The sequence below is a fragment of the Parus major genome, chromosome 2, assembly GCF_001522545.3.
Source record: "Parus major isolate Abel chromosome 2, Parus_major1.1, whole genome shotgun sequence".
Lineage (NCBI taxonomy): Eukaryota > Metazoa > Chordata > Aves > Passeriformes > Paridae > Parus > Parus major.
Genome location: NC_031769.1, coordinates 12,881,788 through 12,895,765, shown reverse-complemented (window position 1 = coordinate 12,895,765; position 13,978 = coordinate 12,881,788). Strand labels below are relative to the sequence as shown.

At 37.4% G+C, this 13,978-nt stretch overlaps 1 protein-coding gene across 12 annotated transcripts in view; it reads left to right on the top strand.

Annotated features, from left to right (window-relative positions):
- Nucleotides 1-13,726, top strand: part of CREM (cAMP responsive element modulator) — a 35,842-nt gene extending 22,116 nt beyond the window's left edge. For 7 of the 12 annotated variants that reach the window (XM_015617929.3, XM_015617925.3, XM_015617924.3 and 4 more), the window contains 3 exons: nucleotides 2,471-2,614; nucleotides 10,338-10,494; nucleotides 12,158-13,726. In XM_015617929.3, the coding sequence (XP_015473415.1) occupies nucleotides 2,471-2,614; nucleotides 10,338-10,494; nucleotides 12,158-12,302 (446 nt within the window). In that variant the 3' untranslated portion in view covers nucleotides 12,303-13,726. Of the gene's footprint in view, nucleotides 1-2,470; nucleotides 2,615-6,133; nucleotides 6,254-10,337; nucleotides 10,495-11,769; nucleotides 11,905-12,157 lie in introns of those variants that run through there. The other 5 variants (XM_015617923.3, XM_015617928.3, XM_015617926.3 and 2 more) reach the window with 4 other exon arrangements.
- Nucleotides 13,727-13,978: the final 252 nt, after the last annotated feature.

Sequence of the window (13,978 nt, the reverse complement as noted above, 5' to 3'; positions counted from 1 at the left end):
CCTGGACTTTGTGAAGAGTAGAGGATACAATGCTTTACTTTTCTTCTTCTCTCTCTTTTGTCCTGCCCTAAAATGGGCACTTTGTGCTTTGGAGGCTAGACTGAAACATCTTGCAGTCTACACCCTGCCACACTCTTCCCCTTCTCAATGCCTTATGGAGCCTATGTGCAGCACCCAACTAATTCCTGTTTCTTTGTTCCAAAGGCAGGACTGGAGGTCCATGCTGAACCCTGTTTCAGTATTGCAGATAAGGCTCTGAACTTAATTAGCATGAGAGAAATTCCATGTTTTCCCCAAAAGAAGCTAATTCAGCTATAAGGATTTGGCAGCCTCAGTTTCTTTCAAGTGTTTATATCTGAAATTGAACTTTTGAGATAACCTACTTTTGTCAAAACAGAACATTAGAAATCAGCAATCTCTAAAATTCACATAGGTATCTAACAAATCCTGTATTGAGATAAGCAGAGCTGAATCTTCAAGAATGGCATCAAATACTGTAATCTGACAATGAATTCAGAGGAGTTGGCAAGCCTGAATCTTTTTTTATGTCTGACTTTTGTAATCTCAGATCACTTTAAGTACACTCATAGTTCATTGTTTAAATATCTTTTGGGGGAGAAAGGAGTTTTTACTTCTTGGAAATGGGGCTCTCAGCTAAAAGTTTCAAGATTGTTTTAATTAACATAGGATATATGGATTGGGCTGGTGAATCACTTGATAGATAAGGAATTGGCTCAAAGAGCTCCTGGTGGAGGCCAGTGATGAGTAGTGTCCTTCAGAGATCTGGTTTGGGACCAGTATTTACTGGAGATGTTGAAGGTGGGGTTGAATGCGCCTTCAGAAAGTTTGCAGGTGACACCAGGCTTAATGACACAGTTGATACTCAAAGCTCAATAGAGAGAAGGGATCCCATCCAAAGGGAGTCTGACAGAGTAGAGAGGTGGACCCATGCAAATTTCATGATAAGACCAAGTGCAAGGTCCTGTGTATGGGTTGTGGCAATCCTAAACGTGGATACAGGCTGAGCAATGAGTGGACTGAGAAGATTTGGATGTGCTGGTAGCTGAAACACTGTATGAGCTGGCAATGTGTGCTTGCAGCCCAGAAAGCCAGCCAGATCTTAGGCTGCATCTAGAGCAGTGTCGGCAGCAGATCGAGGGGTGGGATTCTGCCCCTCTGCTCTGGTGAGACCCCACCTGGAGTGCTGCATCCAGGTCTTGAGTTTCCAGCATCCAGGTCTTGAGTTTCCAGCACAAGACAGACATGGACATCCTTGAAAAGATCCAGAGGGGGGCCATGATGATTATCAGAGGCTGGAGGCCTTTCCTATGAAGACAGATTGACAGGTTTGGGATTAATTAGCCTGGAAAAAAGAAGGCTCTTGAGAGACCTTGCAGTAGCCCTCCAGTACTTCCAGGGGGCCTACAGAAAAGATAGGGAGATAAAGATATGCTCCTTATCAGGGAGCATAATGATAGGATGAGGAGCAGCAGCTTTAGGGAGGATAGATGTATCTTAGTTTAGATATTAGGATGAAATCTTCACTTTGAGGGTGGCAAGGCACTGAAGCAGGTTGCCCAGAAAAGCTGTGGATGCCCCATCCCAGGAAGTGTTCAAGGCAAGGTTGGGTGGGGAAGCTCTGAGCAACTTGATCTAGTGGAAGGTGCCTCTGCCCATGGCAGGGGAATTAGAGGTACATAATCTTGAAGGTTCCTTCCAACTCGAGCCATTCTACGACTGAAGGTATTTCTGTGTTTAACAAAGGCAATGCTAACTTCAAAAGGAATATACAATTAATAACGTCTCTAGGGAATTGCATTTTTATAAATACTTGATTATAGCAAGAATCCCGTATGATTTTTTTAATGGGGAAAGTATATTTGTTTTTTTCATATTGCTACTACTTTGAAGGAAGAACCCCATTTTGTTCTGTTTCTCTTTTTATGTGAGGATTGGACTCCATACAGCTGTGTACAACCTGGTTAAATGTGCTAAAATTCTTCTTACACTAAGGAAAGGGTTGTTACTGTGAGCCAACTTTGTCTTCCTTTGTCTTGGTGTCCTGATTTTTGTTTTGTGAAAGTCAATAAACAGCTTTTTAAAATATTTTAAAAAAAAATAACTTCTGTATTAATATTTTAAACAACACTTTTATATGGCAAGGAGCTATTATTTTTTTCCCCCGATCTTTAAACTATTTTAGTAGAGTTAATATTTCTGGAAACAGAGGTAAAATGTGTTGAACCCTGCTTTTTATCTGTTATATGCATGGCATATACTACACAACAGGCTTTATATTTGTGGAAGTCAGTATTATTATTACCTAGGTTTTATCATACAATTGATCCTTAAGCAAGGAGAGGACTAGCAGTCCTGTAAGACAATGTTTATTTCATATTTTTTAGAATGTGTTACGTGTTTCTATTGCCTAACTATTTTTTTCTTTTTTTCTTTTTTTTTTTCTATTTAGTTACCATATCTCAAGGTGGTACAATTCAGACTCTGGCAAATTCAGGAGCTCCTCAGCCAGGCGCTACCATTGTGCAATATGCAGCACAGTCATCTGATGGCACACAACAGTTTTTTGTTCCTGGAAGCCAAGTTGTTGTTCAAGGTATATTTTATTTGTCTACTCCATTTTTGGTTTTTTCATATTAAACAATTTTTCTTAAAAGATTTCTTATTTTGTTTGTAGTATTGCACTATTTGTAATAGTATTGCATTATTAATAAAAATACTCATAGCAAGATGAAAGAGGCTTAGGGAGGGATTCATGTTCTCTGCTTAGTAAGACAGCTACTATGTTTGGTGAAAAAGAATGAAATAGCAGTATAACATCACTTTTCTGATTTGGATTCTCTTGTCCAGATTTTGAGCCAAGTTTAATTGGAATAAAGATACTCTTACAGATTGAAGTGAGAAGCATCTCACTTCAGGTGTGAAGGTGCACATCATTTAATATATTAAAGTAATTTGTTTTTTTCAGCAGCTAATGTTAATACAACACAAATACTGAAGATTTTGGGATATGTTTAGGGCAGAATTTCCTTGCAACTTACAGCTCTTGCAGTTACTAGAAGGCAGATCTTTTACTGAAGCTAGTTTTCTCGCAGAGGAACACTGTTGGTCCTACAAAGTGCACACATGATGTGATGAAAACCTTTGAAAATGGGAGAGAGATTTCTCTATGGAGACACTAAATTAATAGCTGTGGAGGATATACAGAATATAAAAAGAAATTATTTTATTGACACAGAGAAGTATGGAGGGAAGGCTGTATGGATACTTTCTTTACCCAAAACAGCTATATGAAATAAGCCATGAGAAATGCTAGAAAGGATTTAGATATGTGTTCATGGAGTGGATGAGGGTCATCAAATAAATGCTGAAATGCATTATCATCCCAAGACTTCCCAGAAGCATTTCAAGTGCTTTAAGACTGTAAAATGAAAACACCTTTGCCAAATGATAGTTTTTATTGTTTAGAGTATTGTTACAAATTCCCTAAATGTCATTATGAATACATTCTTAACAAAACCTTAAGACCCAAATTTGGCTGTCCCCCAAACCAATTTCCCACTCTAGTACTGCATGTTTTTCTGAGTATGAGTCTAATGCGTTTTCTCTGTGTGTGCCTACACATCCCTTCAATCAGAGGCCGCCTCCATCTCTCCAGGTTGACTGTAGTATTTTATAGGTATTGCTTTGATTATTCAGAGCTTTGGCATCAGGGGCAGAAAGAATAACTCCTCAACTGCTTCCTAAAACTTCCCAAGTCTGTGAAGAAGCACAGCATTTGAGGATTTTATCTGGCATCATTTCTATCCTTGGGAATTCCATTTGACTGACTTTCCTTTACAGACTCTCCATTACAGAACTGTTCTCTGGCCAGGCTACTCAGTCCCAGCAATAAGGCTCCACAGGATGGAATTGCCCATTAAGTGTTTCGCCTGGGATGGAAACTTTGTAAATGGATTCAGAGGCAGTTACTGAATACCTTTTTTATCATGTTTCTGGAAGCATCTACATATTTTTAACTAATTGATTTGTTCTCTGCCCATGCTTAGAGAAGTTTATTTCCTGGAATTCTCTATTCCTTTGGTTCAATTTCCACTGCTTTAGTGAGCCTCATAGCTGTTAAACCAGAAGAAAAATGCAGCATAACATAAACGGGGAAAAGTACAAAGCAAACAGTAAGTGAGCATGAACTTGGAGATGATAAGATAAAAGGCTTCAACTTATTCTACATGCTATTGATATTAGAAAATCTGTAGAAAAAACAAAACCTATGTAGTAAAAAAGAAATGTATAAAAATAGTATGAAAGCATTTGAAGATGTTTATAGTAATACAACTGTATGTAGGCAGCAAACATGAGTTAATCATGATGGAGTGAGGCAATGGAATAAGTTGAATATTCAAGTGCCTGAAATGTCCTTACAACAGGTCATCTTGTCTGTGCTATAAAGTCTGTTGGAATACAGGTTATAAACATTTGTCATTTATGTATGCTTTGTAGTTGACTGTTCGCATAATATTCTGATAGCATATATTATAATAGAAATTTTTTTCTGCTTAGTAATCTTAACACTTTTATATGTATTTTTATATGATTAGTCAGCATATATATATATATATATGTATTTTAATCACAGAAGAATGAAAGAATGTAACAAATACCTGGAAACAGAAAAGATCTGTTTCATATACTGTTTCAGCATCTTTCAGATAGCATATGTATTGATATTTTTTTCTAAAGTATTTCTTAATGAATCTCATGTAATAATGGATAAGATCACATAAATAAACCCTGTGCTTAGTATTTTCTGATAACCTGTGGTGTGGAAAAGTGTTAGGATAAAAGTGCCAAATGTGTTGATCCAATTGAGTGACATTATATTTGCTACAAGTTTACATTTGTTGGCAAAATAAGAGGCAGTTCTAGTGTTTGGGCAGTTTCCTAGTACATTAAAGGTTAAGGATTTTTTTGATAGCTGAAGAAGGAAGTGTTGGACTGTTAGTCAAAGTGAATGTAGAAAAGTTATTTAAAAAAACCATTCTGTTGGGATCTGTGTGTGGTTTCATTATATTGTTAGTGATATTTGAAATCTGTGGCTTTAATTTCTTGTGCTTTAGTTCTGATCTTATGTACGTATCATCCTGAAGTGGTCTAGTAATCACAGGACACTCCTGTAAACACAGGATGTAAAACACAGAATATCAGTGCAAACATTGAAGATTCCACTGCTGCCATCTAGCACAATTTCACAGTTTGTAAATTACCAGGCTGAATTTGTTTATTACAAAGACCTTAGAAGTTTGCTGTGCCCTACATACAAACCAGACTCTTAGTCTGAAACTAATTTCATTTGCATTGATGCAAAGGAGGAGTAACTCTCTTACAGCTCTTACAGAGTTGCTTTTTTTTTTTGCTTTTTTTTTTTTGCTTTTTTTTTTTTAATTTATATTTTAAAACTAAGTCAACTAGATCTCTTGGACATATTTTGAAAAATGAGGGAAGGGGGAAGAGGTAGCCTTTACCCAGAGTTACTGTTCTGCTTGTTACAGAATCTGAAATCACTGGTATTAGGTTGACTTACTTTGTTGGAGTGTTCCTTAAGAGTTTCTGAAGCTTTTAACTGAAATTAAATGAGTGGGTTGTGGGTTTTCCTGCAACACAAGGAGCTCTAGCCTTTCATTTACCTATTTGTTACAGCTTATTAAGCTTTCCTGCTTTGCATGTCTGTCCAACACAGTTCTCTGCCTTTTAGTGGAATTGTTCCAGTGAAAACAACTGCATGTCTATTTTAAATTGCCTTATTTTCTATCCAATCATGACTTTATCATTTGGATTCATTCATGAATGCTAGAGCCACGTTTTAATTTCTGTCAGTCAGTGCTGGGATTTTCCAGGTCTTTCTTAACAGCCTGCTTTGTGGTGAGTGCTTTCTTTAGCTTTATGAATAATTCAGGGGAAAAGAACAAAGCTAGGATTATAGCAATATGGAAGAGGAAATAAAAAAGCAGGTTTACTGGAAAAGGAATTCTTTGGACTGCAGTTTTAGTGAGCTGTTCCAGTGATGGAGCATGTTAATGACAGTGGTAAGCAAGTGAGGTCATTGTGATGTCAGTGCTCTTGCTTGTAATCCCGCACATGCTTGGTAGTTTGGAACAGTTCATGCTGAGCTCTGGTAGAGGAACAGCAGAATCGTGTGTGCAGAAGTTGATCATGGCTGTAACAGGAGATGAAACAGGTAAAAATTTTGTTAGCCTTTGACATGGTATTTTTGTATATCTGTGCAGTGTTTAGTTAGTATTTCTGACATTTTCTTTTGAACCTGTTGCTGTAATTCTTTCATCTCTCTAACAGCATACAGATAGTTTCTAATTCTATCTACTTAGTGTAGTATTCCAGGGGAATTTTAACAGTTTCATTTGAGGGGAAAAAAAAAAATAAATCACTGTTAGTGCATGAGTTCTTGCACAGATTGATTCAGTAACTGTTCTTTATTATTTCATGCAGGATTTTGCTGAAAACAATCCACCACTCTACTTTTGCGTTTTTCTTTATTGTAGCGATAGTCATATGTTACTGTGTTTATCATTGCTTTTTGTTTTGTAAAAATGACAACTGCCCTTTTTATTAAGCAGTAGACGCTACAAATTTGATAGCCGTGGGCTTAAGCCTAGCTGTATAGAAATTGTTTCAGCAGTGCAATTCAACCCTATGCTTCCATTATTAAAAAAACACTGAATGGAAACAAATTTGAGGGTAATAATTGAAGTATTGTAATGCCTGCTTGTTTTCTCCTCCACTGTTAAAATGGTCTGTTCCTCGGCTAATTGAGTTCAAAAGGCTGACGTCATTAGATTTCCTGGAATCGTGTTGCAGTAGGGAACTGGAAAAGTTAAACTCCAAACAAGATACACATTGACGTCAGCTCCAAGTCATGCTGCGAATTTAGTCAGTTCCTTTCTGCCTCGTCAATTGCCTCCGGCAGCTTGGTAACATTAACTACTTCCCTGCCGGCTCCTACGTGCTGCTGCTCAGTGCTGGAGCACGTCGTTTCATTAATCCGAAGATAAATATCTTCTCCAGGTCGATGTTTTTAATGCTCAAAGGGATAATGATTCATGCGTTGTGTAGCCAGTTTAGTGGTGAAATTAAAAACCCTTTGATAATCAAGTCCCACTGTTATGACTCATAGAGGGGGAGAATAGGCATCCAAATACATCGGGCATTTTTTCTCCTGGGTAGTCACTGAAAGGGTGCAGGGATGCTCTCTAGTGTTCAGCAAGTTACTTCTTTTAGTTGGTTGCTTTTTTGTTTAAAACGAAGGTTTTTGGTTTTTTTTTTTCACTAGCTGTCTTTTGGCTTTCTTCATTTTCTTTTTGTAAGTCTCAACTAAAAGCTTCAGGTTTTCAGTGACTTTTTATTCCCTTGCATTTTAAGGAGTCAAAAAAAGAAAAATAATTACCTGGGGCAGTGTGTTAGGGAAATGCACCAACTCCTGGTTTGTTGCTTTGTTAATATTCTCAGTTTTACTTCTGGTACCTTAGGAATTACATTAAACCTTTGTGAAGTGTTGTTAGAAACAGCCACAGAAGTTTATCAGTCTGGATGAAGTATGTGTGACATTTGTCTCAGATGCTGAAATGGAAGATATGCTTCACTGTAATATAGATACATAGCTAGGCTTAAAATAACTTTGAAATAAAGTAAGTCTGTCCCACTCTGTTTAAAGCCTGTTTCATCTTTCCAAAGGTCTTTTTCTGGGGAAATCGGTTACGCTGTAATTTCTTCAGATAATATACAAAACATTTTTCAGTCTTTGAAATATTTTTTGCAATGGTAGATCATTAAGCATGTATTATTGCACAGGTAAAAGATACTTTGTCAGTGCTATTTGCTTTTTTCTTGTTTCTAAACAGTGGTGTATGGATTTGCAAGGTCTGTACCACCAGAATAGTTATTTATCTGTGTTTCTATGCTGGCAGGTTTATAAGTAAGACAACAGTCAGACAGAGACTGCCACCACTGGGACCTGCTCAGACTAGAATACTTACCAATGGTGTTTGCTGATCCCTGCTGAGATAGGGACTGGATTTTGTTTAGTCTTGCTGGAGGTACATGATCACATTGAGTCTTCTGCATAAAAGCTGCAGTAAGTCCTGTTTGCTGCCGTCTGAACATAATTCAGACACAAACAGCAAAGCAGTTGGTCTTGCCATCTGAGGTGATCTGGGCTATGGAGCTTTCCCCATGATCTGATCTACAAAATGGTTTTGCTTGGATTTCTAGTTCTTTGTAGATAAGGCAAACAAAGATAACATCTCTTTAATACCTAGTGATGAGATAGAAAAAGGTAGTTCTTACCATGGAGTCTGTAAAATGTATGTAATGTGGCCAGCTTAAAGGTGAGCCTGAAGAGCTGCTAAAATTCTATTTATATAGTTAGTGAGCTGAGGTATCATTCTATTGATGTGATTGGGACTGCTAAGAAATGTGGAGGACTTAAAGGGTTAAGCAATTCCTCTGTAGATGTACAAGATGACCAAGCCCTGTGTTCATGGCAGCTGCCTGTCAGTGCTCACAGGATTGTTCTGGGCTGATTTCTCCCTCCCTCCCCAACCCCGGGGGATTATCCAGGTCAGTTCACTGGTCCAGTTCATCTTGTAATTCCACAAACACTTTTACCCACAGGACTGAGGCAGGGGGAGGTGCATGGGATTTAAGCTGATAATGATTTCAGGACATGGCTGTGGAATTGTAGTCTAAACACAACTTGATTCTATTTCTTTGTTTTGAATTAATGAAGCACTTGCATTAATATAGTAAGAACAATAGTATATTTTTATTGTTTAATTTTCTCCCCCCTGTAGTTAACTGATGTTTCTTAACAGCTCAACCTGTCAGCCTGCCCAAGATGGTTTTGTCTACATTTTATTTTTCCAGGTTGTCCTAGTGTCAGTTGGAATAGAGTTAATTTTCTTCCTATTAGCTGGTATATTATTAGTGCTGTGTTTTGGTTTTAGGTGGAGAGAGATGTTGACTGTTGTCAGTTATTTTTCTTGGTTTTATTTATCTTTCTTTTTGTTATTTTCCTTTTCATTACATTTATTATTTTATTTTATTTTCATTAAACTGTTCCCATCTCAGCCTGTGAATTCTTACCTCATCCTACATTGGGAGCTGTGTGGGTGGAGTGAACAAGTGACTGTGTGATGCTTAGTTGCAGGCTGGGGTTAAACTGTGAGACATGTTTTTCCATTATTTGTATAATGCTTTAAAGAATTAAAGTATAAACTAAGTGTAACAAAATAGCCTCTGAAACATCACCTGTATACTTTAGCTATATACTTTTAGCTTTAATGACAAAATTTGAAGTTTTGTTCTATCATAATACATATTATTTATGGAAAGGAATAGGTAAATACTTGCTTATAATGTAAAGAGGAATATATTTTTTGTTTGCTTTTGTTTTCTGTCAGACAAGACACAAGTACTTTGGATTTCCCCAGTGTTTTTAAGCTGAGGTATATCACATAGGGGATGAGTACGTCTGAAACAAAGAAATGACGTGAGACTGCCAGAAAGGTGTTGGTTTCAAGTCACATCAGATCAGCATTTAGCTTGGGGAGAGCACAAAACTGCTAAGCTCAGGAGCTGGATCTGAACTTTTGCTCTCTGATTTACTGTGTAGCTACACCCCTTCCTGTGTAACAGCCACTGTCTTCTGTTGCTTGCTAATGTTGCAGCATCCCATGTGTGTTCCTCTTGCCCAGGGAACAAATGCATGTACATCCTGAGCCTTTTATATTGCAGCTACAGCAGCTCTCACTCCTTATCCAAGAGTTGCCAAATGGGTATTGTGAGAGGAGGAGAGGCTGTAAGCTGGTACTGCTGCTATCACAAGGAAGAAGGAAAGAGTTGTCTTCTGAAGCAAATTAAGTCCTGTACAGGTTACATGCTACTGAGGGTAGCATGTAACCCTCGGTGGCTGCAACAGCATGGACCCTCTTTTTTGGGATTGTGCAAACAGGAAATAAGTGTGACTGCTGGAAATGTTTCTCAAACTGCTTTCCCCATGTTACCTGAAGAGAGTCATGTGGAAGCTTTCAGTCTGGCTGGCTAGTGGGGTCATATGCTAGAGCAATTCAGATACTTTACAGTCTGGAAATAAACTTAATTAAGATTTAAAATATAGTTGTGTCATTACAGACCTGTGAAATAATTTACATATCTGTGATCCTGGATAAATCATTCTCAGAAATCTGTTATTTTCAGATATACCTCTTTTTTTGCCATCCATTTTAAAATATGTTTCTTTTATACAGCTGCCACTGGAGACATGCCAGCTTACCAGATTCGAACTCCTACTACTACCTTGCCTCAGGGAGTGGTTATGGCAGCCTCACCAGGGACTTTGCATAGCCCTCAGCAAATGGCGGAAGAGGCAACACGCAAGAGAGAGCTGAGACTTTTGAAAAATAGGTAAGACTATATAATAATTCATAGTCAGTGTTGCAAACCACCCCCCCATGAACATTAGAGTGAAGTTTTCTTCCTAAGGTCATGAGCACTGCCTGTAATTGATGAAGGGAAGGCAGGAAATTGTCTGTCATCCCATGTCCTCTAGAATAGAGTATTGGCTGTTAACTCTGGAAGATTAGAGTTGACCTTATATCCATGGATTTTTAATTAGAAAATATTAGGCGATTCAGAAATCAGTATCAGGTAATTTTTGTGATGACCTAGAGTTATACTTTTTGTTGAATTTTACTTCCTGTCCTCTCCCACTACTGACAGTAAAATGACCAGTAGGGTCATCAGTAGGGATTTTTTAATTTTAAAATATCCCAGCAATGAATTGGTTAGGAAAATAGCTGAGGATCTCATTAGCAGCTGTCCATTAATGATGCTGTGAAGAGGACTTATTCAAAGATGGAATGATAATTATAGACTTTCTTAAATACTTGGCTGCTGGGATGAGATACTTTGCAGTGCCCGGTCATTTTGTGAGTCATATTGTGCATTTTTTAATTAGTTGTCATGGACTTGACTGACTGTTGTAAATGTCAGTCTTTCTCTGTGCATTCTTCTTGCTATTCTTAGGGGAGTCTGTCTTTTTTAAATGTGTAGCCACCTCTGTCATTGGCAGATTAATAGTAGAAGTAGTTTGCTCTGCAGATCTCTAATCCACTGCTTAACCACTTGTCTTATGATTGAATTATTAGTATTGCTTTGCTCTCATGCCTGTCCTTTATTTTAAATCACTTACGAGGATCACTGCATTGTTGTGCCTCTTTTGTTTCTTCTCTCTTCAGTTTTAAAACTAGTGCTTATGCTATAGCTCATAATTTGCTGGAATTCACAATTTGATAGTTTATCATGTTCCAAGGTGGTAAAGGAGGACTCCCAAAACTTCTAATATTTCCTCTGGAATTGAATGCTTGTTTAGTCACACTAAACTTCTGAACACACTAGCCAAAGTGTTTAACTCCAAAATAAGAGACTTATAGCAGAACTACAAGAGTGGCTTCAGGCTGTCATTTGCCAGCACAGGCTTATGTGGCTGACATGTGCTTAGGCAGCCAGTTCTGAAATGCTAATAAATTGTATTTGTTTGGGCTTAAATTGTACTGTACATTGTTACAACATGCTGTAAATTTTTATCTTCATGTAAGCTTGGTATCTAGTTTTTTATCTGAAGAGAGTAGGGTTATGTTTGTGTTTTCTGAAAGTATATTCTCTGGGTTTGGTTTTAAGATTTTGATGGCAGAAGACAATGCTCCTGATAAACACACGAAGTAGAATGTGACTGGAAGAAGAAATGCTGCTTTCCATCCTAATGTTTAGTACAATTCAAGTCAATACATTATAATTTACTCCCTGTTTTTCTCAGTTCTTCTGTGTATTGGTTCCATCTTTGTATTTGGTGATGCTGGATGCGTTTCAAGTTCTAGATGTTTTGGATTATATTTTAACTTATGTTACTGCTTTTGGCTGTTATCCGATGTTCTGTTTGTGCAATCCAGCTGGTGGTGGTGGTGGTTGTTGTTATTGTGGAACCACAGGGATTGCAGGTAATTGCATTTATCCAGTCTTTGCCATATTGTGGCTGTTCCTGTAGTCATTTGCCTTGTATTGGTTCCAGGGAAGCTGCCAGAGAATGTCGCAGAAAGAAGAAAGAATATGTCAAATGTCTTGAAAATCGTGTGGCTGTGCTTGAAAACCAAAACAAGACTCTCATTGAGGAACTCAAGGCCCTCAAAGATCTTTATTGTCATAAAGCAGAATAACTGTCTTTCATTTGGACCTCCTTTATTATGAACTTTAATCAAGGCATGAGAGGAAGCAATTCTACAGATTGCCATATGAACTTGAGAAAGAGACACTTGAGGCCCTTGTGGAACCCAGTTTTGCTTAGTGTTTTCAGACTGATTTGGGAGATATTCCAAAATTTGGAATTCTGTCATAGTCTCCATACTCTGCTGAGCTTTCTAATGGCATGCAAATGGCTTTTTTGTTTGCACTTTTTACTTCTGCTTTTTGCAGGGAAGCTGCTAAAGAATGTCGACGTCGGAAGAAAGAATACATAAAATGTCTGGAGAGTCGTGTTGCAGTGCTAGAAGTTCAGAACAAGAAACTTATACAGGAGCTTGAAACCCTAAAAGACATTTGTTCTTCCAAAACAGATTAGTAAAAATATTTATTATACTGTGAACTAAGATATGTCCAGTTGCTTTGTAAGACAATACATAGCCAACATGACTTATGGCTTTCTCTTTGTGTCATTTATAATATATTCCAACTCCTAACATTCCTGAATGCTTTCCTGCTTTTTGTCAGTTCATAGCTCTAATTTCAGGTTTTTCATGCACCATCTTTCTGTCTCCCAAGGAGCCAAATGTTAAAAAATATAACGAAGTAAAAAAGTGCATAATTTCTAAGAGCTGTTTCTTTGCCATATATTTACATACTACTTTCTACATGTTATTGAGTGTCCTGCACATTCAAAATATTTTGCAATTGTTTTAGATGAATCATAAAGATAATGCATCCAGTAATACAAGAAAATCAAACAACCCAAGGTATCTCAGGAAAGAGTTTATAAAAGAATGTTATGATTATATGTATGTACTAGCATACTAGTCTACAGATGATTTTATGGCATATTTTTATATTAGTTGCTTTGTGGAAAAAAGTATTGTATTGCTGTCACTGAGTGCCATGGTTAAAGATAGTTTTTAATAGAACCATGTTGTTTAACCTGTGTAGTGTCTGATTTCCTTTAAAAATCTGGTTGAGATGCTTTAAAATCCATGAGTATCTGAAAGAAGACAAAGGGAAAAAAGCACACCTAAGCTCATGACATGATGCTAAGTGAATTGTAAGTACCTGTAAAAAGCTCTCTGTTATACGGCTGCTATTTACTTAAATTTTCTGTAATCTGCAGAATATTTGATTCATTGGAGGTCTGTATATCAAAATTTAAAAGTTTGTCCTGAATACTTCACATTTCTGATCCTGTACACCTGTGGATAATTACCTGTGGTGAAGATTGATGGTTCAGTTCTTTTCACAATTTCAGCAAACTACTGAGTGGTGGTTAAGGTGTCCTAAAGAAGGAAGTAACTATATTAACTATATAATTCACTGGGTTCTGGAGTAGCCTACAGATGAGAGCTGAAGATTTTTAAAATAAACTCATGTTTAAACCAGATTGCAGCTCTTGTAAATGCAGTATGTGCCAACTTTCCATTGTGCTTTGAAAAAACTAGTGCATATGCAAAGTTGCTTCTGGGTACTTGTAAATTACGGAGTGACTTAATTGTTTGGCTAGTACAGTCTATGAGTAGAGTATTTGCTGGAACTAATAGCACCATTGCCTTACTGATGTGGTGGGAAGGAAGGCCTGGTTCCTACCTAATTGGCTTTACTGAGGGGTGTGTGTGAGAATGTGAGTGTGTGGAAG